The 25,500-nt window shown below is 47.5% G+C and overlaps 1 protein-coding gene across 2 annotated transcripts in view; it reads right to left on the bottom strand.

Annotated features, from left to right (window-relative positions):
• Positions 1 to 25,500, bottom strand: part of APBB1IP (amyloid beta precursor protein binding family B member 1 interacting protein) — a 107,782-nt gene that overhangs the window by 14,601 nt on the left and 67,681 nt on the right. For both annotated transcript variants that reach the window (XM_074984891.1, XM_074984892.1), the window contains exons 8-10: positions 16,237 to 16,311; positions 13,737 to 13,880; positions 11,722 to 11,832 (exon numbers count right to left, since the gene is read on the bottom strand). In XM_074984891.1, the coding sequence (XP_074840992.1) occupies positions 11,722 to 11,832; positions 13,737 to 13,880; positions 16,237 to 16,311 (330 nt within the window). The remainder of the gene's footprint in view (positions 1 to 11,721; positions 11,833 to 13,736; positions 13,881 to 16,236; positions 16,312 to 25,500) is intronic.

Below are 25,500 nucleotides of genomic sequence, written 5' to 3'. Positions count from 1 at the left end.
TGCTACAAATTTCAGTCTGATTGCTTGCCTGAAAAGTGTACCTCCTAGTTTTAGCTTTTGAAGGAACTACTTCTATCGCTACAGTAGAATAGGAAGTAAACCTGGGTAGGTCTCAGAAGGGCAGCCGTATTAGTCTGTTTCAGCAAAAACAACAAGGAGTCCTGTGGCACCTTAAAGACTAAATTTTATTTGGGCATAAGGTTTTGTGGGCTGGAGCCCACGTTATCAGATGACTGAACTGGAAACTTCAGTTTGGCAGAGCTATATTCATACCTGTACACACAGAGATAGGAGTGTCCTGTCTCACAATTAAGGCAGCTCTGAAACCCTAAGAAAGACGCGTTCTGTGCTTTTTTTTTTTTTTTTTTGGGGGGGGGGGGCCTAAGCAGTGTAGATGGGGTTCATTCGAAAGGAAACCTTGTTTTCAAAAGTACCTTTCTTCCTGAAAATTATGAGGAAGGAAGCAGGGTGTTTTCGAAAATGGGTTCCTTTTGAATGAACCCCCATATACAGTTACTCCCCCACCCAAAAAACAGCTTTTCTGGAACAGCGATTGGCTGCCATTATGAAAATGAGGCACACAGCATGTAAATCACCACCTCATTTGCATTTCCCATTGGCCATATTTGCATTCCTCTTTCAAAAGAGGAATGTAGTGTAGATGCAGCCAGGGTGAGCAGACCTCATTTGCATGGTGATCTGCAGTTTCTGGCCAACAGGACTTGAGAGATTTTACTGGGGGGTCGGGGCAGCACGCTAAGACTCACCCACAGCACAGGAAGTCACATGGTCTAGGGCTGCTAGCAAGCCTGGAAGCCTGCCTGAGAGTGCTGCTGGTCAGGAACTGCTTAGGTAAGGGCCTCCCAGCCAGATCCTGCCTCTGGCACCTCCCTCCTGCATCTCCACTCCCTCCCAGATCCTGCACCTCCTCCAACACCCTTCCCCCAGGCCAGAATCCTCCCCTGCACCCATACCACTTCCAGGACCCTGCATCCCAATACTTTGCCTCAGGTCACCACCTAAACCCTCTGCACCCCCTCTCCTCCCTGCTACCCCAGGTCACAACTCCCTCACGGACCCTACACCCCCTCTTACCTCCACCCTGCACCAGGCCAGAATCGTCTTCTGCGCCCAAGTCCCCTGCTCCAGGTCACAGGTCACCCAAACTCCCTGGGCCCCCCCCCCACTCTCTCCTCCACCCCCAGTCCTCTACCCTGAGCGCCTGCTGCACCCAATCTCCATCCCAGACCCCATACAACCTCCATGGAATAGTTCAGTCCTTGATCACTTACCAAAATCTTGGAGTGCACCCCCAAGCCCCCATAAAAATTATTGCCCTCCCCGTGACTCCAACTCAGAACATTCAAAGTCCAAGTCAGTTGCCTAGTGTGAAAAATGTCTCCGGCCCAGAGGCCCCCCTCGTACAGGAGGCTAACTAGAATGGGCATATGGATACGCTCAATCAAGAGTGGGAATTTCTGGTCTGACCTGCAATACTCTATTAAGTCCAGCAGATGGCATCAAATACTTTTCAATGGTTTTACAGCACTGGCTGAAAGTGCTATCAACCTGCAGGGCACAGAGCCCAGGCGTTGAGAGACAGGGCCCCCTCTTCCCATCAAAATGAACAGCAGTTGGATGACCCTGTCAGTCTCCCTCAGTTTTTCAAATACCCCATTGAACATTGCTTGTATGAACTTCCTGAAAGGAAATCTGTAATTAATTCAAATAACTTGGCCAAACCCTGGGAGAAGCTTTTGCTTGCTGGCATACACGATGCTGAAAATGAAGTTGCATGACTGTGCCAGCCAGGCAGGCCATTGCTGCAGTTTGAGGGTGACGAAGAGCCATACTGTTCCAGAGAACTGCGAGGGTCTCGGCCTCGAGAATGCCTCCTGCTGTTGCCCAGCACACAGGTAACATCCCTCCAAGCACAGCACACCCTGTGTTCAGGAAAGGCCACTGCAAGCATCAGATGGCAAAGCAAAAACATCTCTCTCTTCTGATAAGGCTGATTCCTTTTTTCCTTGGACACATCCAGCTGTTGAGTGAATTATAAAGGGTAACACTTCAAAAAGCAGCTCCTCAGCAGTCCTGGCTCCAGGGAAAAGTGGGACCATCCAGGCAAAATCCAGAGAAGCAGGAAGGGAACTCAGACGACATCAAAAGCCACAAAAGTCTAGTCTGTTAATTTAGGGACTGAAAAATAATTGGTAACGGGTGTCATTACACTTAAATGCTCTTCATGTCTATACAGGCCTGCTGATGGGCAAGGGGCAACCACCCCAGGACCTAGCAATTTGTAGGGGCCCAGAACTCCCAGCCACTGCCACTGCCAGCCCTTTAAATCACTGCTGGAGAGACACATGCTCTAGAGCCCCAGGCAGCGTATTTCAAGTGGCGCTGAGGGCAGGGAGGGGGTTGTGGCACACTCTGGGAAGCACTGAAAGCTGGCTGCCTCTGCCCCTTCTGCCTGAGGCCCCATCAGTTCCAGAAGTGCAGATCCTCCCTGCACATTTTCCAGGGGTCTGAGGAGTCTGTTGGCCCCCATGTTTCTATAGCACTTTTCCTGCATAGATGGCACAGCATTTCAGATGGGCAGAGAGGTCACAGTACCACCATTTTGCAGATGAGGCACACACTGGTTAAGGGCCTGATTTTCAGAGGTGTTAAAATGCTACATGGAAACAGAGAGCTGCAGGTTCTCAGCCTCTCTGGAAATTAGACTTGGTAGAGACTTGCTGGAAAACCAGGAGACGGTCCAGAGGAGAAGAACTCAGACCCTGCCCCTCAGTTCTCCACCCAACCCTCTAGCTCCTTTCCAAGTATCATGCAGCACACTGCAGAGGGGCTGACTTCTCTAGTTCCCAGGGGTGCTTGAACCCTGCTCCAGTCCCTCCCCATATGGAGATACACATATCTCAGAGAGCTGGAAGGGACCTTGGGAGGTCATTGAGTCTAGTCCCCTGCCCTCCTGGTGGGGCCAAGCACCCAAGACAGATTTTTCCTTTTTAAATTTATTTGCCCTGGACCCCTAAATGGCCTCCTCAAGGATTGAGCTCACAATGCTGGGGTTTAGCAGACTAGTGCTCAAACGCCTGCACTATCCCTCCCCCTTCAAGCTACTGAGCATATTCTGCCTTTTCCCTTAAGTGCCCACCCCAGCCCTGCCTCTTCCCCTTCTTCTCCTGCCTCTTTCTGTCTCTGCTGCCTCCCGCCCCTAGCTCCTCGCTGCAGAACAGTTGATCAACAAGGGACAGAAGGCGCCGGGAGTAGAGGGAAGATCCTGACTGGTGGGACCTGCAAGCAACTGGGCAGGGGGAGGCGGAAACTGATCTGAGGGGGCTTTTTTCTTCCAGCCCCCGAGCACCAACGGAATCAGCACCTATGACACACTGGCTCTGTCTATGCTAGCGATTTTTTTTTTGAAAAAGCTGGGGCTGTTTCAAAAAATCCAGCAGAGCCTCTACACACACACACACCATGCAGTCTTTCTATATTAACTGGGAAGAGCTCAGCACTTGTACTGGCAGCCCTCATCCTCTCCCAGATGAGAAAGACCGCCTTTTCCCAAAAGAGTCTTTAGGAAAAAAAAATGTGTGTAGATGCCCTGGGGGCCCTTTTTCAAAAGCGAGGTCCTCATGGCACCAGATTTTTCGATCCCTGGCCTGTTCTTTCAAAAGAGCAGGGGCTGTGTGGACTTCCTCTATCAAAAGAACAGACTGATCTTTTCGATCTATGTTTTTGTGTGGATGTGCTCTTTCAAAAGAAGTTTTTTCAGAAGAGATCTTCTGGAAGAGCTTTTTTCGAAGGATTGCAGCAGTGCAAATGTAGCCCCAGTGCCCATCCCAAGCATTATTTATACAGATAAAGAACAATGAAACACTTCAGTATAAACACCTTATTTTTCAGAGATGAGTTTAGAAAAGGAAGCCCTGTGCCAAAAGAAAACAGGATAGAATACACTAAACGCCTACAAAGAAATAGGAACTGAAACGTGGTTTCTATGGCTTGTGCCAAAACAAATGATTAAAACAAATGCATTTAAGAGAGAGTATCTATGTAGCATGTTATGTTACTCCTCCTTCTTCCAACAGTGACAATAAGAAGTAAGCTATAGATACTCAGGCATCTCACTGACTTCCTGGCCCCAGAATCAATTGAAGTGGTGGGTGCTCAACACTTCAGAAAGGATCCAATTAGGCATCCAGAATACTGAGGTAAAAGTGTAGCTAGTTGCTTCTAAATTCAGTTATATCTTGGCTCCACATATTCCCCGCAACCAGCATACCAGCCTGGAGGCTGGCCTGATTTACCTAAAATGTACAGAGGGTTTGCTGGTCTAAAACAACAACTGCTTTGTCATAAAGTAAGTATGCTTCTGACCTCTACTTCTCTGGTGACTGAGGCAATATGTTTTAGAGAGCTATTTTTTTTTAAAAAAGCAGTAGTTAGTGTTAACTAAAGAGAATACCTTTTCAGAGAAAACATTTTGTTTTATTTGTTATTTTTATTTGTTATATTCCTTCCCTCACTCTGTGTCTGTACTGCTCGGGGCCTAATCCTTCAAAAACGTACGCACGTTCTTACTTAGGCAGAGAGCTCAACAGGGTAGGACTCAGTTTCCCAACATATCTGAAACAGATTTTTGATAAATAAATGCTCTTTCCACATTTGCTTTCTTCAGGTTGCTGAAGAAATTCAGATACTCACCTGAACTGTTCCTTCTAAAGGATTCAGTTGGTTTGAGTAATGAGGCAAAAATGTTTTCTTCTTCTGTAACCTCCTGATATGCACTTACTTCTCATGTCTAAATTGATGTCCTACAGGGTATATACTTTATACACATTTGTGATGAGATACGATAGGTGTGGGAGAGGGAAGAACCAGCAGTAGTCAAACTAAGAACCAAATTTACTGGAGTAACTGCATTGCGGAAAAATGAGCTAGTTAAGCAGAGAATTTGGCCCTAAAATTCTTGGGAACATTAAAGATCTGACAGAGATGTGGCAGACACCAAATGATACCAAGGAAGCTTAGCTAGAAAGGAAAATGTACCCAGCTGCAAACCAGAAATGAAGTCTGATGATGCCTTTGTCTCAGTTCATCCCCAGGAAACCATTTTGTTTCATCCTAGATTAATTCAGCATTATGTACCATTACCTTCAAGTTACTCAAGCAAAACCAGCACCAATAAACCATAATTAAATTCACTCAGTCTCAAACACCTCAGACAGACTAAGCCAGTCAATTTGCATATAGATTACCTTGCTATTGGTCTGCTTTGAAGGATTTTTCATTGTGGCCTGAGATAACCAGCTCCAGGACTGGTGAATACTCTCAAACAACACACACCCCACAATAATCAAGGTTTTTGTTAAATACATGGAAAATTTCACCAAGGAGATGAACTGCCCCTTACTGTTAAGGTGGGCTCCTCTGGTTTTGGAAGGGTTTCAACTTAACAGCACAAAATGAGCAACGACAATGAGATGCATCCCGTTCTCACTGCAACCTCCAGACAATAGCTGCGCTATACTTCAGAGACAGCAGCTTTATATTTATATTATATAGGTGCTACTCCACACAGTGCTGGATCCTCTCAGTTTGTGCACTCACTATAGGCAGGAGAGGTAACGTCTTCCAGTGCTTGCTAAAAATGGACCTCCCAGGGAAGTATGAGCACAGGTTTTTGCCTCCCTTTCATTTCAGAGTTGCAAGAACAGTCAACAGAAAAGCAGGTGGTTAGAAAAGCTGGGCTACTGCAGGGCTCATTCTTTCAGAAGAGGTATCCTTGTGCAGATGCAAGTGTTAGCGCAGTGCTTCTTTCCAGCTGGCTGTGCATCACGGTTCTGTTGGCTGTATCAGAGATCAGGAGAGCTTCCTGTAACTGTACTATTAGCATCCTGTCATACGTAGGGCCAGGTAGAGGCTGTTTGGATTATTGTTTAGAGAGGGACTTCTAACACCAGCACAAATTTATGTAGCCTCTAAAGGGAAAAGTCCTGATATTCAGCTAACGAGTGGTGCCCCTTAAATTTTGCTCTGAGTTAAGTAATGTTTTGCGAGCAAGATGGCATTACCTGCATGCTTAGATGTGCAGCTCCTCCAAGGGTTCGCTTCCTTCTGAGGCTTTATTTTTTAATAGGTTGTATTGTTTTTCTTATTAGTAACTCTTTCTTTATGGAACGAGGCCTGATGGGAGGCCTGGTTCAGGCACCAAAGGGCCGTTCCAGTGGTTAGTCTCATATTATTGAGGGTAATGGCTCAGCATAGAGCCAGTGGGTAAGAGGGGAGAAAAATCTTTCAACCTTTATGGTTCTTCAAATGCCTGAGGACACTTACATGCTGACTCTATCCAGAAGCCTAGGCAGAGCCCTTTGCCAAACCAGCACTGCCTTCCCAGGGTTCCAAAAGACATTAGTTCCAGTTTAATGCTCACAAATTAATAGGGGCGGCTAAACGTGAGTTCAGCTTTCTGGTATATGCTAATTAGCCACCTGGACTCCATTCAGTTAGCCCCCATCTGGGCTTGTTGCATTAGGAAGTGGCTATTTGTTCCATCACCTCAGATTTTTTCTGAATCATCCTGACAGGCAACTCCTGAATAAGAAAAACAAAAGGTTCCCTCTTTCACAAGAAGACACTAAGAAGTGCTCTTGAGAAAACCCTAAAATACTGGTCCACTAGCTCTTACTTTTATCATCTTCTGAGCAATCTTGCTAGTTCAACTGGAAAACATAATCACTGAAAAGAATAGCTTCCTTTGTGCTCTGGACTGAAGCATATTTAATGCAACACTGCAGTGACTAGAAAAAGTCATGAAGCTGCATTCACAACTCATGTCAGTTTTATCAGAAAATAATTTCCAAACAAAAGAGGTTGTATCTAAGAGGGCACATCCTCCCTTCTCACCTTCCTTTGCCACAGCTTCTTGCCTTAGTAGTCTCTGAAGATCCTTTCCATCCCTTACGACAGGTGAGATCATAAAATAAAAGAAAGCAGTATTTCTTTCAAGGTATAAATCATCACACTCATATTGTGGGGGAGAATCTCTGGAGTCAGGCACAGTTCTGTTGCTTGGATCCTAGTCATCTGGTAAGATGGCTCAATGATATTTTGGGGTTTTGTTGAGGTGTTTTGGGAGGACGCAGGTGTATGCATGTGCTTTCTTCAAAGTAAACATTCATGTTTTTTATTTAGCTTCATTGCAGGCTGTTCTATTAGCCATTCATCCCTCTTTGCATGAACAATGGGCTCCTTTGATATATTTGACGTATGTGTGAGCATAAGCTTAAAAGGTGCAGATGTGAAACTAACCTTGTATCCCATACCTTAGTTTTACTAAAATGGGGCAACGGAACCAATTAAACAAAAAACAGTCTCCTTTCACTTACAATTTAATGCCAGTGTCCATGATCATTGCACCTGAATCATAGTCCCTTCCATTAACTCATCTTGGACACTATTTATTACAGAACGAAAGAGATTGCACATTCTGATTGGTCCGTGATGATTCTCTAAGCAGTTTGGTTCTCCATACAAGTTGTCTTTCTCTTACCCCCCCCACCTCCAGCAGGATAATCTCACCTAGAATACATGCACATACTAAACCAAACTAACAGATGAGCAGTTAACCAACTGGGATGTAGTGGGGGGTGCGTGTGTGAGTGACAGGCTGAGTAGCTCATACAGGCTGTGGATGCCACCCTGTTGGCTGCAACCTAAGCTGTCAGGTAACACCTCTGTCCCCAAACAAAGAACTGGGTGGAGCCCAGCTGGTTTTGAATTAGAGGTGGGCAGCTAGTGTGTGAGGAGTTGGAAGGCAGGGAGACTGGACTGAAGGAGAGGAACAAAGGTGGGGGGGAACCAAGGCCCTGGCTTGGGGGGGGCTCCCCTTGGGCCTTCCCTCCCCAAGATGGATTGGAATGACTGTCTCTGCCTGCTGTACTGGCACCTCTGCACTACGCTGTGTCTCTGTCGACTAATAAACTTCCTTTGCTACCTGCTGAGTGAGAGCCACTTCTGGCTGCAGATGGGGTGCAGTGCTTGGGGACCCCTGAACCCCATCACAACAGCATAATCTGTGTGAGAGCTCTATCCCATAGCCCAATGGTCAACCACAATTCTAGATCCTGTTAGAAACGTTACACTTCTACTCACAGCAGCTGTGCATGGAGGCTGGGAGTACAGAGAACGCGCTTGTTCAGGCCCTGTCCCTACGTCTCACAGACAGTGAGAGATAAGACAGAGTTACATGCAACAAAACCAGAGGTGATAGGCTCTCTGGTTTTGAACCTAGGCCAGAAATGCATCCAGAGGAACTGGTATTTGAACTGGACTGCAGTTACGTGGGAGTGTGACAGCAGTGCGTGCTTGGCGTGTAGTTTCTTTCTTTCTCATCACCCCCTGCACTCAAATGACCACCATTCTCAGCCCCATCGCACTGGCAGCCGCTGAAAGTAGAAGTAAGGACATAGATGGACCTAGCTCTATTGGCCACTATTTTCGCAACCACAGCAACAGTTTAAAATTTGCACACGTCTATGTTGTATAGTGACAGAGAGGGAGCCATGTTAGTCTGTAGTCTATCAAAACAAAAAAGCACTCATGTAGCGCATTAAAGACTGACAATTTTTTATGTGATGAACTTTCATGGTCTGTCCCACAAAAGCTCATCACCTAATAAATTATTTTGTTAGTCTTTAAACTGCTACATGACTGCTTTTTTGTTTTTATCTATGTAGAGGGCTCTTTCAAACGCTGCAATAGCCAGTTTCAGGACTGGCACAACAAAGTGTAAAACTGTTGCATTCAGGAACGTACAATAAATGCTTGATTTATGTGGGGGTTGCATTCCTGCAACCCCCAAGTAACTCAGATTTTCTCACAAGTCCAGGGAGACAGGAACCAGGCTGCCCCTGGCTCCTGGCTTCCCTGGGCTTGCAGGAGCCGGGAAACTGACCAGTTTCCTGGCTCCTAGAGTGGTGGGGAGCTGGGAACCAGGGGTCAGCCTGGTTACTGTCTCCCCGCTGCTTGCAGGACACAGGAAACTGACCTGCTATGTGCTGGTCAGTTTCCTGGTCCCACAAGCAGCAGGGAGATGGGAACCAAGCGGCAGCCTGGTTCCCAGCTCCCCACTGCTTGCAGGACCTGGGAAACTGACCAGCACATGGCTTGTCAGTTTCCCTGTTCCCGCCAGTGCAGGGCAGCCAGGAACCAGTCTGATGCTTGGTTCCCAGATCCCTGGTGCTTAGGGGACCCGGGAAACTGACCATCCATGAGCTGATCGGTTTCAAGGGTCCTGCAAGCAGGGAGGAGCTGGGAACCTGGACAGCAGCCTGACTCCCAGATCCCCAACCCTTGCAGAGCTGGGAAACTGACCAGGGCAACAGCCTTGGTCAGTTTCTTGGCTCCAGCCAGTGGAGGGGAGGCAGGAACCAGGGGCATCCTGGCTTCTGGCTCCCCTCCACTGGCTGGAGCCAACAAACAGACCAGGACTGATGCCCTGGTCAGTTTCATGGCTCTGCAAGTGGAGGGGAGCTAGAAGCCAGGTTGCTGCCTGGTTCCCAGCTTCCCACCACTACCGGGTCCAGGAAACTACCCCTGTCAGGAGCAGCAAGTGTCAGTTAACCCGAGACACATGCAACTAGGTTGTGGGTATCTCAAGGGTTTATTTTACCACATTTCCAAGCCCCTGAACACATATTAGTAGGCTAAAAATGAAGATCAGTTATAGTAATGTAGACCAGATTTCTGCTTACCCATAATAGTGCTATCTGGAGATAACTGTGTGGGTGTGATGCTCATTCTGTTACATTGCAAGTACACTTTAAAGGCACTATAGCAAACAGCTCTAAAAGAAGTACAAGACATTTCAAATTTATAATGCATAAATCCCATCCTCTCAGGCTTTCATTACTGGTTTTTTATCACTCACCCCACTACCACCATCGTAAGTGACACACAGCTGCAACGTGTTAATCTCACACACCCAAGGCATTTTAGTTTAATAAATACTTCACTGCAACAATGATAATTTGTTGCTTAATTTTTGACCACAAATTATAGCACTTTAAGCCTTAAAGATCCCTCACATGTGAATAATTAAAAACAATGCTGAGCACGCTAAAAATCACGTTTCTGTCATACTTCATGCTCATCTACTTGCAAGGTGAATAAAAATGTCTAGAAAGCACTTAAATTAGCCAGATATAAATTCTGACCACTTTCTTCCATTTGAAATATTATACTGACATACAGTGGTAGTTAAATATGCTCACAACAGCTTTGAAATCTTGTACAGAGAGCCAACTTCAATTTACTCTAAAAACTGATGGAACTACAGGCTGAACCTCTATTGTCCAGCAACATCCATGGTCTAGTATGATTTTCGTTTTCTGGACAACCACTTATCATGGGTGTAGCCAAGTTTCCCTGTTTGTTTACAGCTACCAGTCCTGACTCTCAGTATTTTGTGCTGTTATTTAGCTATAATTTACCCCAAATGTATTCTAAGAGCCCAGTAAGCAATGGAAGTGTTGGTAATGCTGCTAGAAAATACGGACTTCCCAGGGCTCAGCAAATTTTCTCATTCAGCACCAGTCAGGTCCCAAGGGTGCCAGAATAGAGAAATTCAACCTACACTTCTCTCTTCTCTATTAAGTGTTCATGTGTTTTCTGAAATAATAATGCCTAGCTCTTGTAAATCACTTTGCATTAGCTGATCTCAAAGTGCCTTCAAAAGGAATCAAATATAAGTATACCCATTTTGTAGGTGGGGAACTTGAGGTGGGGAAGAGAGAGAAGTTATTTTATCAAGATAATTTGAGAACTGCAGTATGTAAACTGTTGAACTGTATCAATCATTTAAATCTCCTAATAGCCTGGTTCATAGGAATTATTCGCACTAGGGTCATGTGTAAACTAAACTGTGGAAGAACTTTTGAAATTGGATGCACATTTCGTTTTTGGATAATGAGCCCATTAAATGCAGCTACTACCAGAAAGCTGTGTATCTGCTTTGTCTTGCCTTTCAAGTTCGCTAAACATTGTTTGGTAACAGCTCTCATTAGCACCACACGGACATAAGAGCTGTAGATGAGGAATCCATATGTTCTGTCACGTTGGTGTTGTCACATATGTTCCGAGTTCTGAATCTTTATTATTTTAGCTAGGAATCCATGCCTAACTGAGGCTATCTAGTGCCCTAAATGCATCACACCACAAGGCATCTCACAGTTCTGGTTTTCTGTCATGGCTCACCCCTTCACTTGGAGTACAGTGGCCATGGACTATCCCCTTCTCTTCCTGAGCAGGACAGCAGCATGGGGTTCCTCCTTCCCCCACCTGGAGCAGCAGTAAGAGGAGACGCAGTACTTTCCCCAGTGGCTGGCCTGTGGCTATGAGGGTGGACCAGGCCCAGCATGCTCTTCTCCTCCTGCTATACAGAGTTGTGCTTTAAGGCATGACACCTGCTAGATGCTGAGCATCATCTTAAGGGCCCCAATTCAGCAAGATACTCAGTGTGACTATTCATGTCCTCAAAGTTAAATGCGTCCTAAAGGTACATGGCTGAATAGGGCCAAAGTGACTAGGATTTGCAGGTGTGCAGTAATGTTTCAGGAAGCACTCTGCACTTTACAGATCAGGCTCTTACCATAACTGTAGAGGGCCGCAGTTGGAATACACATTAGCATAAAAGACTTCTCTTGTACATACCTTTAAGACAAAGCAGTAATCCGTAGGTGCCTTGTATTTCAGTTTGTACTGAGTACCATAATAAACATTCACGTTCTCAAATTGTACGAAGCAGGCCAAATCCCGGGATGTCTAAAAAACGGAAACCAAACATTCTGTTGTTCCAGGGAATTCAGTTCTGATACCAGACATATTAAAGAACCCTTTTTCAGTTTTGATGCTGAATCTTGTTTTAATTGTACTGGATTTTATCAAAGCAGAGAAAATACTGAGGGGTTTGGGTTGCTCCTAAATTGTAGTCATCCTTAAGACAAAGAGGGAAAGGTCAATACACCTTTAGGGTACAGCTACATGACAGGGAAGATCAACAATGCCATGGTCAATCTTCTGGAGTTCGATTTAGTGCGCCCAGTGGAGATGCGCTAAATCAAACGTACAGGTTGTCCCTGTTGACAACAATACTCCACAATGCTTCCCCCTGTGGAGTATGGGACCTCTCTTGGCGGAGACAGGGCAGAAGCCCAAATTAAGGTACACTGACTTTAGCTACATAGCACCGGGAGAGGTAGTCAGGTTAGTCTGTATTCTAACAAAACAAAACAGCAGTCATAGAGCACTTTAAAGACTAACAAAATGATTTATTAGGTGATGAACTTTCACGGGACAGACCCACTTCTTCACAAAAGCTCATCAACTAACAAATCACTTTAAATTGCTATATGACCGCTGTTTTGTTTAGCTACATAATTACCATAGCTGAAATTAACTACCTTAATTTGACCTTCCCCTGTAGTGTAGGCCTGGCTGGAATGATTTAATTGGGCTTGGGTCTGCTTTGAGCAGGGAGTTGGAATAGATGCCTTTCTGCGGTCTCTTCCAACCTTAATCTTCTATTGTTCTCTGATTTCAGGTAAATAGGGGAAGTAGCAGATTATCATGTACAAGGTAAGTCATTTATTGCAAGTATTTTTGCAAAGCCATAAAGTCCTACCTGGGTCACCTGCATAGGGGCACTGCATGCCTCTACCAGCCAGTGGCAGTCTCATTTCTTATTTTTAAATTGATGACTATTTCTTCCATAGTGATTTATTCAGGGAATAAGAAAAGAATTAAGTCCCAGTGCCTTGGTGTCCATCATTAGCTCTGGGCATGGGGAGGCTCAGTCACTGGCACAAGCATTTTCATACACCACAAATCTGAACTTTCCACAGCCATAAGCAGCAGTACATGTCAGAATATAAACCTGACAACAGCTCCCAGTACCCAAAAGTCAGTACCAAGGATGTCACTCTAGAAATGAGAGGCAATGATTTGCATACTGCAGTGTACTTCAGGTTCCTTTGCTTATTGGTTGAGGGCTGGCAATTTAAACTCTTTCAATGCCTCGTAATGGAAAATGCCACTGTATTAGATTCTGCCAGCCTGAATGCCTGTCTCACCTCTTGTTCTACACAGGGCAGCCTTAAAAATCTGAAAAGGCACAACATATTTTCTTGACACAGATCACATCAGGGAAAATATTTGGCATATAATAACACAAAGACTTCAGTGCACTTCCCTGCGATAGTTGTTAACATGGCAAGTTGGTTACACACACAGAACATAAAAACCAGAGTACAGCTTTCAACTGCATTTCGTTACAAACAATGTCAGGTGTTCTGTACTTCCATTTGCTGTCAAGAGTAAGACTGTTTGCAAACTTCTTAAATTCCCTTCCAACAGGAACCAGATATGAATTATAGGCATTATTGGCATCAAAATACCAGCCAAAGGGCATCGGGTTTTTCTCCCCCGCATTAACTTTGAAAGGTGCAAGATTTAACCCAATGGTTTTAACCTAACTATAGAAACTAAAATGGGGGGAATGCCACTGGATTTCTGTGATTGCATCCCAATATTTGCACAAGTTTCACAGTCAAAAGGAAAATCTGCCTCAGATACATCAGTCATTGCTCTCAAGTTGTCACTTCAGGAGCTTTTCACTTTCACTTTCATGAATTGCTTTACTGCTAAAACCATTCCTTTGATTTCCTGACCTTGGTCTTTCCTTTGGGAACGTAATAAATTCCAGAAGCTCGTAGAAGAAAATAGCGCCTCTTCCAGGACTTTTTTCCATCTTCCTTCAAATAAAGGGCCCCTTCAAGCTCTGGCACAATGACTGATGTCCCACAGAAACTTTCCTGTGCAGCAAGAATTGGATTACACAAAATAAATGAACTTGAGTACCCATATTAATAAACAGCAGGCAGCAAATGGGTCACTTTAAAGCAGACCAGACCAGACATTTTCTGTGACCATGAGTGCATAAAGATGGAAGCCCAAGTAACGAAACACAAAAAGTCAAACATTCAAATGTGAGTTTTCTGTGTTAAAATGCTCATATGGGACTGGGACATTCTTTTTAGACACTTGCTCTGGGAACGTGTCCTCACAATAGCGCCCCCCTTCCCAGCTCATTCCCTTCTCTTATGACCCTGATTAAGGGTTCAGTAGTGGATAGAGTCTCCTAGCACAGGCTCTTTGCAGAGTGGTGACTTCTATTTCTAGCCACTCTTAGTTCCTGACCAGTAACAGAAATTTCTTAGTGAAGGGTTTGCAATAACCCACTGTAGACTGTAAGCAGAAGAAGCATTGTCTATTGAATAGAAGGGAATAAAATGCTTAGCACCATGCTTGGGTTTTCAACTACTAGGCTGTGTAAGAAAATACGTAATATCATAAAAACTGCTCCTAAAGGCATGAAGAACTTTAAAATAAAATCAAAGATTGAGAGATTTGTACTAATACTGATTTTTAAGCACACAGCAGCATTCATAAACCATATGAACAAATACAAATACATGTTATTGATGGCCATAAAAGAGCTGCTGTTACAAGGTATAAAACATTCTCGGGGATTTCTAATATCAACATACTTTATTTTCTCATTTACAAATTAGTGTGGACAGCTCTTTGCTTGCTGATATTTGGTGGTTTTGTTATCATGCACTAATTCTAGGCTACATCTACACTACCGAGATCTTTCAAAAGAGAAAATCAAAGTAAATCAAAATGGTTAGTGTAGACGTAGACTTTGTGTGTAGACGGTCCATGGGATCTTTTGAAAGAGCCGCCTTCTTTCAAAAAAAATTTTGAAAGAACTTACTAGCATAGCTGCAGTCTCAAGATGGGAATCCACAGTCATCTGAGTTTAGATCATCCTCTTCCTGCACTTATATCAAAGCCAAAATGATCGCTTAAAACTAAAGGGTTTTTTTTTTGTTTTTTGTTTTATTTTGTTTTTTTTTTAATTCCCTTAGGTCTGTGATTATCATTTCTTTGTTATAAAAGTCTAGAATTTGGTTTCTCAGCATTGTAGACTGGCATGATCAACTTTCAACAAAAAAGGTTCAGAAAATAAGCAGGCTTAAACTGGAATTGAATCCAAAGGCTGATAATACAACACTTGCTGCAGCAGTCTGCGTGGAACTTGGGAGGAGGCACTCAGGCTGTAGAATGAAAGCGTTTGGAAGAGAAATCAGGAAGTTATTCTGTATGTATGTGGCTTGAGTGCTTGCAGCAGCATTTCTGTGATAGATCTCTTTATAAAGAGAGGTTAGTTTTACAAGCATGGAATATTTTCATGGCACAGCCCAGCGTACAGTTCATAAAACAAAAACAATTTTGAGTGTAGGAGAGGAAGGGAGAGCGGGGAAGTGGAAGTGGGTGAGAAATGTACCTACTTTAATCAGAAAGAAAAGCAGTTAAGTATTCATTAATTATTATTATTGATCAGTCTTATTAATGACTTAAAAACTAAAAAAGCCAGTATGATTCTAGATCAGGAGTGTTGTAGATTATTGGTAATGCTGGTGGAGAGCTTGCAAGCAAAGCATTTCTGCAACAAAATCAGAGCTAAGATGAACCCTCATTGCATGAGCCTTTTCAGAGTACCATCGAAGTGAAACACTCCTAATTACCTGCTGTCCTTGCTCAGGCTCCAGTCCTATAAACACTGAATCAGGTGTTTCATTTAACTGAAACCACTAAAACCTCTCACTTTAGAAAAACAGCTAATGACACATGTTAATATTTGTAGGACTGGCATGTAAGAGAAGAAAGGAATTGTCTGTACCATGTTTATAATAAAACTAGGGTCACCATATAAAAAAGAGGATTCCCCTGAGAGGGAGTGCATCTGTATCAGTATCTACCAACTCACGTTGTATTAACATACTATAGTGTATATAGTACATTAATACAACATGAGTTGGCAGATACCAATACAGATACGTTCCCTCTCAGGAGTGTCCTCTTTTTTGAAAGCTCAAATGTGGTAACCCTCAAGTAGAATCTTTTTTTCAGTGGTAAGCAGCAAGTTGAAGAGCTTTTTTCGTAGCCATAAGCACAAAGCTGTTAACAACAAACATCACAAAACTTCCTGTTACATATTAGCAAACAAAGAGCTTTTAGCACTGCTGCTAAGGGCACATAAAGTCTCTGTTGATTAATCTGCTGCATCAGCATTCGCACTATCAGTTTAGCAAGATGGCTTACCTCTAGCAGAAACTCCTTGTTTTTCTCTTTCATTTCTTTGCTTTCATTTTTTTCGTTGTTTGCCAGGTAGAAATTCTGATTAAAATACAAGAGATTGATATTGAACAAAAAAGACAATGAATATAAATGAACAGATCACATCATTATTCACCCTTTCTGTATTGGGCAGCAAGATGGGATGAGAAGCAGCTATCCAAGTACTGCTCTTCAAATGTCATTACAGGAAACCTTCACTGAAGGTACTTATACATACCAGTTTCTCAGAACTAAAATTCATTTTGTCCATATACATGAAACCTCCCCACACACACGTTATAATTGAAAAAATGTAGCCAAATTCTTTGTTTTGTTTGGCTGCTTTCCTGGGTCAGTGGGTTTGATTTAATTTTTTCAGTGTCTTAGACTGCTAGAGATTGGTGTTACAGAACATAATTGATGATTATGCAGAATACAAATGTAATGCCAAGACTAGAATGCATAATTTCTTAGCAATCAGTTTTCATGGCATGAGTTGATTCAGAAATGGAGTTGTGCACATGCTATAGTTTTTATTATTTAATAACAAGTATTTTGACATTATTTCACTGTGCAGGAAAGTACTTTTTGTCCCAGGAGTCATCTGAAGGCCAAGTGGTAATTTTGCCTACTTGTTGACAGACACTGTACACTACCACCTCTCACATCAAACACATTGTTTGAGACTCGGGCCTAACCTTGAAACAATGCATCCACCATGCAACTGATGAAGTGGGTCTTTGCCCATGAAAACTTATGCGCCAATAAATCTGTTAGTCTATAAGGTGCTACGTGACTTCTCTTTGTTTTTGCAAATACAGACTAACATAGCTACCCCTCTGATACATCCACCACTGTGGGTGCAAGTATCCGCACCTGGAACTGTATCCATTCAGAAGCTTATGTGCCTACCTCTGCCTCCAGATACTGCAGCTGTACTATCAACAGAGGTTCAGCTGCAGGCAATAGTAGCTGTACTCACATTTAACTGTAGACACAAAATTGCATCTGTAGTTGTGAAGGTCAGGATCATGCTCTAGTAAGAACTAAGGCCCAAATCAGCTTCTAAATTGAAAGGTCTGTTACACGGCACCACTGTAAGGAAATAACTTGATGGCTGTACATAGCCCCTTTGGTTTTGGTTGAACTATGAATAAGGTTAATTGTTTGCTTTATGGCCCCTGTCCTGCAAACAAAACTGTTTCATGCAGGAAGAATTCTGCCACATTTTATGAAAACTAAAGTACCTAAAATTACTCTTCCAAATCCAGCATAAAGAGTGTGATGAGATTTTTCTCTTCTCTTTCCGCCCCCAGCCCCTACACCCTCCAAGAAAAAAGACCACCAGCAGCTTCCAGTTTGACTTCAATGAGATTTGTGTGTCCTCAAGAGTTCTGAAGTCAGGTAACATATTTACATGCAGATTCGTGCTAGAAATCAACAAAGACCAAAATGTGTCACGGATCTGCAATGCGTCTCTCTTCTGGTGATATTTGCCAGTAGAAGGAGAAATGTACTGGGATTATACCAGACAATAGCTACGTCTACACGTGTATGCTACATCGAAATAGCTTATTTCGATGTAGCAACATCGAAATAAGCTATTTCGATGAATAGCGTCTACACGTCCTCCAGGGCTGGTGCCGTCGACGTTCAACGTCAACGTTGGGCAGCACCACATCGAAGTAGGTGCTGCAGAGGAGCGTCTACACACCAAAGTGGCCCACATCGAAATAAGGGTGCCAGGAACAGCTGCAGACAGGGTCACAGGGCGGACTAGCACTTCCGGGGCAACAGCTAGCCGCTCCCTTAAAGGGCCCCTCCCAGACACACTCAGCCTGCACAGCATGTGGTCTGCAGAGCCACAGGCACACACACCCGTCGAAGCAGTATGGACCCCCAGCAGCAGCAGCAGCAGCCAGAGGGCCACACAGCCGCCCCTGCAGGAGCAGTGCTCGCCCTGCTCAATGCTATGCAGGAGGCGGCTGACCACCTTTTATTCGCAGAAGAGGAGCTGCCCCCAGGGGAGGAGGAAGCAGCCCCAGACCTTGCTGCCCTCCGACCCCCCCACCCCCCGCACACGCCGCTGGCTGTGGAGCTACCCCACGAGCACCGACTGGTGGGAGCGGCTGGTGCTCAGCAAGTGGGACAACGAGCGCTGGCTCCAGAACTTTCGCATGAGCCGGCAGACATTCCTGGAGCTCTGCCAGTGGCTCACCCCTGCACTGAGGCACCAGGACACCACCATGCGGTGTGCCCTCACGGTCGAGAAATGGGTCGGCATCGCCGTCTGGAAGCTGGCCACTCCAGACAGCTACCGATCCGCGGGGCAGCAGTTTGGCGTGGGCAAGGCCACTGTCGGGGCTGTCTTCATGGAGGTAAGAGGAGCCGGGGGGGGGAGGGGGGGCCTGGGGTGGAGGGCCAGACACACCCTGCACACCCCTCACTGGTGCTCTCCCATGTCCTTCCCCTGCAGGTTGTCCACGCCATCAATGCCCTGCTCCTCCACAGGCTCGTGCGGCTTGGGGACCCAGATGCCGCCATCGCAGGGTTTGCCAGCCTGGGCTTCCCAAATTGCTTTGGGGCTCTGGATGGGACCCATATTCCCATCCGTGCTCCGGAGAACAGCGGAGGACGTTTCCTGAACAGGAAGGGCTACCATTCGGTGGTCCTCCAGGCCTTGGTGGACAGCCGGGGCCGCTTCCTGGACATTTACGTTGGGTGGCCTGGCAGCACCCACGATGCCCGGGTGTTCAGGAATTCGGGCCTGTGCCGCCATCTGGAGGCGGGGACCTACATCCCCCAGTGGGAGATCCCTGTGGGGGACACCACCATGCCCTTCTGCGTTGTCGCAGACGTGGCGTACCCCCTCCGGCCCTGGTTCATGCACCCTTACACGGGCCATCTCTCAGCCAGCCAGGAGCGCTTCAACACGCGCTTGAACCATGCGCAGCAGGTGGTTGAGCGCACTTTCGGCTGCCTCAAAGGGCGCTGGAGGTGTCTCCTCACCCGATTGGATGCAGGCCCCACCAACATCCCTCAGGTTGTGGGCGCATGCAGCGCACTCCACAACCTGGTCGAGAGCAAGGGGGAGGCATTCTTCCAGGGCTGGGCTGTGGAGGCTGGCAGGGCTGACGTGCAGCCACCCGCTGCCCCCAGTCGCCAGGTGGACCCTGAGGGGATCCGGGTCCGGGAGGCCCTGCGGGCCCATTTTTCGACCAGGCCGTGGGGTGAACACTGGCAGGCCCCCCACTGCACCCCACATCCTCCACAACACTCCCTGCCCCCACACCCACACCACAGAGCACCCAAGAGCACACATCCCCCCACTTTTCTTGCAAATAAAAATGGACCTGTTGTTTTTGATACCAAAAAACAGTGAATTCTCTTATATTAATACTGACAATATATATATATAAGAACAAAAGGGGGAAACTATTTACATGGGGGGGCAGGTACCATAAAAGAACAGGGGTCTAACACAAACTATATACACAAAAATATGATGGGGGATATGTACAAAGGGGGTGGGGGGGGCCACGTCCTGGGCCCCACACTCCTCTACTGTCCGGCGCCCAGGGTTTGAGGGCGTGACCCTCACCTCAGTCTGAGCCCTGGCTGAAGCTGGGAGGGGGCCGGGCAAACTGGCAGGTATGGCTGGCAGGTGTCAGCAGACCCCAGGTCCCCCTCAGCGGAAGGCCCCAGGGTGGCGGATGGTGGTGGGATGGCCGTCGGAGCGGCGGTTGGAGTGGCGGGTGGAGCGGCTGGCAGGGCGGGCAGAGTGGTGGGCGGCGTGGCATGGGGGGCCAGGTATTCTGCTATGCGCTCGAATGTGCGCATGAAGGCCCCCCATGCCTCCTGGCGCCAGGCCAGCGCTCGCTCCTGGAGCTCCAGCCGCCGCTCCTCCATCCACAGGTGCCGCTCCGACACCTCCAGCTGACGCCGGAGGGTAGCGAGCAGCTGGGGGTCCGTTGCCGTCCTCGGGTGGTGGCTCTGCCGTCGGCCCCATCCTGGGGCTGGTCGGTGCTCCGCCGAGGGGCTCGCCTGCAGCGATGGCCCCGGTGGGCTCTCCGGGACCATGGAGACCTCGCCGGCGCTCTCCGGGCCCTCCGATGGTGCAGCTACAGAACACGGGGGGGAGAAGAGTGGAGACAGCCGTTAGTGTGGGCCCCGAGCTGTGGCCCTTGTCCCCCCACCCCTCTGCTGCTGGTTTCCCATCCCCATCCCCGGGAGATGCTGCTGCTGCTGATGGGTGTCCCACCCCCTCCCCCCGGGGGACCCTAGGTTCCGCTCCCCCCATCCCCAGGGATGGGGCATGGCGCTGTCCTGCTGGGGGTCAGGGGCTGATGCACTCTTCTGAGGGACATGCCACTGCTGTCCTTGGGGCCATGGTCATCTGGGCATGTGGAGGGCCCTGGTCATGTCTCTTGTCCCCGCCCCTTAACCCCGGGGGTGTGCACCAGCGGGGGTACATACCTGACGGTCTGCTCCCACGGTCAGGGGACACCCTCTGGACGGACGCCCTGCTGGAGCTCCAGGATGGCATGGCGATGTGGAGCCCCCCATCGCTGGAGGAGGATTCCCCCTCCTCCTCCTCCTCCAGCATCCCAGGGGTGGGCTCCTGGGGGGGGCCCTGGGGTGCGGGGCTTGCCTCCGGGGCAGACTCTGCCTCCGGGGCCTGCTGGGGCTCGTCGGCCGAGGTGTCAAGAGTGGCCAGCGGGGAGGAGGTGTACCGGGGGCCCAGGATGGACCTGAGCTCCCTGTAAAAGGGGCAAGTGGCGGGGGCGGCCCCAGATCGGCTGGCCGCATCCCGGGCCCGGGCGTAACCCTGCCGCAGCTCCTTAACCTTACTCCTGACGTGGTCAGGAGTGCGGGCAGCGTGACCCTGGGCGGCCAGGCCCTTGGCCAGCCGAGTGAACGCATCCACGTTCCGCCTCTTGCTCCCCATTACCTGGAGCACCTCCTCCTCGCCCCAGAGCCCCAGCAGGTCCCGGATCTTGGCCTCCGTCCAGGAGGGGCCCCGCTGCCTTTTCCCAGGCTGGCTGGCTGCCTGGGAGCTGTGGCTCCCCTTGGCGGGGGTGCCCTGGGGGCGCTTGGGGGTTGGCGGGCGGCCATCGCAGCGGCGGTGGTGGCTTGGGGCTGCAGGGAGGCGTGCAGGCTGGCCGCGTGTCAGTGCTGCCGCCTGCACATGCTCTCAGCTTCCTGCACAGGAACGCAGGGGGCGGGGAGCTTTAAGGGGCCGCTGCACGCAGCGACCATAGAGCTCAGGGGCTGGAGAGAGAGTCTCTCAACCCCTCAGCTGATGGCCACCATGGCGGACCCCGCTCTTTCGATGTTGCGGGATGCGGATCGGCTACATGTGCCCTACTTCAACATTCAACGTCGAAGTAGGGCGCTATTCCAATCTCCTGATGGGGATAGCGACTTCGATGTCTCACCATCTTACGTCGATGTCAACTTCGAAATAGCACTGGCCATGTGTAGATGTGGCAGCGCTATTTCGAAGTTGGCGCAGCTACTTCGGAGTAGCCGGCACGTGTAGACGCAGCTAATGTAACCAAACACCACATCCACCTGCAAGCAGCTAATTGGAGACATCTGCCACCTGGCTGCCAGAGAGCAATTGAGGAACCCAGCTTGACAGTGTTAACCACATTTCCTTCCTGTGCAGTGGCTTGTGCAAGATGGCTTGTTTATTCAGGGACAGCCCGAAGCAACACTCCTTTAAAAAAAGTGGCCTTACAAATGAACAATGTTAAACAGGCAAGCCTAAAAGTACCATCAGCCTCTCGCATCCCTTTACTCTTGCCATGGGCACAGCAATTCTCAGCTTCATGAAAGACACTTGAACTGAACTATTTTCTGACACAAATAAAGTGGAGCTCAGACTCGGGATTCCCAGCAGTATTAACAACTAGATTGGCCAGTAGCTGCCCAAACCCCAACTGCTAAGTTGCAGTAAAAAATTGTGTCTGGGGCCACAGCTGCTGGAGTCCCATAATTCCAATGGAATCTCAACTTTCATTTGGAAACGTATGTTTTTCTAGCCCCCTTAATGGAGAAGAAAGCCTGGTCCTGAACACAGTTGGTGCAGTGATGTAACCTGAGTCTGCAGACAGCTCGAATCAAGTGCTCTGCTGAGGTGAAGTACCACATTCATCTCAGTGCAGATGCTAATCTGAAACCTCTTGCTCTGAGCGAAGAAATCGGTGCTGCCATGCTATCATGGCTCTGCTGCACCAGTGCTGGCAAGAGCCCAGCAAACAAATGGGTAAACTTTGAAACGCATGCAGGAGATATAGTAAAATAAGTCCATTATGCTTTGCTTGGCTAGGTGAGGTTCCTGTCACCCCCTCAGGTGGCAAGGACTGTATCCCACACAAAGTTGGAGTGTTGGTCAAGCTGAAGCTTCCTCCTTCTCTGGACCAACATGGAGCCATAGGAGAACCTCAGTAATCCAGCAAAAGACTCTGGGGGCAGGCGTCAGGGTGGGGACTTTTGCCACTATCAGCACAGCAGGGAAGGGGCCAGAGGAAGCCACAATGTGTGGTTAGGGCTCTGGAATGTCTCAGTCTGGCCCTGTTCTAGCTACCGATGCACAGATTCTGTATGACTGCTGATGGCCTTAAAGATAACACAGAGGCCTTCCAACTGTGACTGATTTACATTAAAGCATCTGGCTTTCATTTAGGAAAAAGCAGACCACCCTGTGCCCACAGACAGTGGTAGAGAGAGAATGTCAGTAATGACTACCACATGGCATCATGAATAAAGCTGCTTTTTGTCAACGAACGAGGGTTTTGCCACCTAACCCTATATCATACAGAAATATCATTTCATCTTTCCCTTGCCAACATGCAATTTGTTTATTATCGTTCACCTTTTGTATGTCCCCTCTTCTCCAGAAATCTCACAGTATCTGACTTTTACTATCCTTCAGTGGATTAGGCCCAGGGGAGGAGACTATGAACTGTACTTGCTACCTCTCTATTGTTGTGTGGTCCTACTGTTGATCAAAGTACCATTCACCATATGCTAGAGGACCCAATGTGTCCACAATGGCTACATCTACACTTACCTGGAAGGTCGAAGGCTGCTATAGGATTTTTGGTACGCCTGTTGTATACCTAAAATCAACTTCGCAGCCATCGACTTCCGTGGCTGTCTTCACAGCAGAAGGTTGACAGTAGTGCTCCTCCTGTCAACCTTCCTTAATCCTCGCATTCGTGAGGAGCTCCGGGGTCAATGTTGACCCAGGAACAGGCTGTTTCATGCATTTGCAAAACAGTGTCCCAGAAGGTTGAACCCACGTGGTCAATCTTCCCTAGTCAGTGTAGATGTAGCCCAAGAGGTCATTCCAACTCCAATAGTCAAAGGCCTTATTAAAAGGCAATTGCTCCCCTTCTGCAAAGACTGTGGGGAGAAGTGTGTCAGGGTTGGGAGCATCAGGCCATGAATATGAACGCCATCTGGACTTGCTGGAGAGCTCTCTCCATATACACGCATTTCCCAAGCAGGAATATTTCTCATGTTTGCAAAGGAGAACATGCCTGTCTGTGGTAGAGAACTGAGGCAACACAAGAGCAACTTTAAAAGTAGCATTTGAAGCAAACAAATCATGTATGTGCACTTGCATTTCAATGGCTGCTTGCTTGCTTAAGGATCTTTGCTTCTGAAAGGGAGTGCGGTGATCAGATTCTTGGACCTGACTTTCTATGCTAGATTCTCCACGGTGCCCACAGAAAACTCAAGAACACAGCCCCCACTTGGCTCCCTGATTCTGCTGTGTCTGGCTTCAGAGCTATCTGATGCTGCAGGGAGAGAAAGAAATAACATGTGCCATTAGTGTGACATCCCTAAGGGGGATTATGTCAGTGGAAAATGGGGAGTGGCAGAGTGTCACTGTATCATGTCACCTCCCTCTGCTGGGCAGTGCAGGGACAGAGTTTAGCAGAGGTAGTGGCTACAGGCGCTCTGCATTCTTCCCACCAGCAGGAAACTCCTCCTACACATGGGGAGTTCTCAGAAGTTTAGGTTCACAGCGTGATTTATAGTCTTCAGCATCACAGGGACTTTGCAGAACATGCCTGCACATGGATATGGTGAATTGTCTGGTGGTGCTGGGGCAGTGGTAGGAGGGAACTGCACTACTATCATCGTCTCTCTAGCATACACACACCCTGAGCTTCAGCTCTGAAAGAAATGGCAGTGTTATGTGAACAGACTGATCTTTGAACATTGCAGAAATGATCTCCCTGGCTCCCTCAAGCCTGTGTGTCAGGTCTTGCTACTTGTACATAGATTTTGGTACAAGCAATAATCTTTCCAGAGGGCCTTTCATCCACTGCTCACCCACCACAAAAACACAACTTTATATAGAGTGAAATTCTTTTACAACACAAGTGCTTTTTTTGTGCTGGTGCTTGCCAGTACTGAGTACCAGTACTTCAGCAGCCCCAGCCATGGGATTGGCTGTGGGTAGGGAGCTGGCTGAGTACCAGCTCCTGAGTGTTACAGTTGCAAAGTGAAACTCCCAAAGTCAGGAAATGCCATTGTTAAAATTGCCTGAATGACTTTCATTCAGGTCCCTTGTGCAGGTGCACAGTTGCCGATTACATACAACATTTCCAGAGGATCCCTGCGGCTGCCAGTGCACAGAAAGGATGGGACGCAGTAGCTGAGGCAGGCTCAATATTGATCTTTGTCTTCTATGTTCAATGAATGGCCCTCTAGCTCATTAACACCGTCATCCAAACTGTCACCTGAACAAGGCAAGGAGTCTCTGGATCACTGCCTCAGTTTCCTTTTTTAAAAAACAAAGGAATGTTGTCGTCATTGCAGACTGCACCGTACTGCCCACATGTAAGGGGGCACAGTTAAGTTATGCAGGTAACATTAACTTTGGGTCCCCCCCAACTTTCAGGTTCTGCTTTTTGAAGCCTACTTCACCAGGCGGGTGGTGAAGCACTGGAATGCGTTGCCTAGGGAGGTGGTGGAATCTCCATCCCTAGAAGTTTTTAAGTCCCAGTTTGACATAGTCATGGCTGGGATGACTTAGCTGGACTTGATCCTGCTTGGGGCAGGGGGCTCGACTTGATGACCTCTTGAGGTCCCTTCCAGCTCGGTGATTCTATTATTCTATGTAATAACAGGGCAGCCAACAGGATTGCTGAGACCCTGGGCAATGTGAGGGGAGCCCCCAGCTCCATGCTCCAAAAAGAGGTGGGGCCTAGGGCAGAATGGGTGGAA

This window comes from Carettochelys insculpta, chromosome 2, assembly GCF_033958435.1.
Source record: "Carettochelys insculpta isolate YL-2023 chromosome 2, ASM3395843v1, whole genome shotgun sequence".
In the NCBI taxonomy this organism is placed as follows: Eukaryota; Metazoa; Chordata; order Testudines; family Carettochelyidae; genus Carettochelys; species Carettochelys insculpta.
The sequence above is the reverse complement of the archived record's forward strand: the minus strand, read 5'-3'. Positions and strand labels throughout refer to the sequence as shown.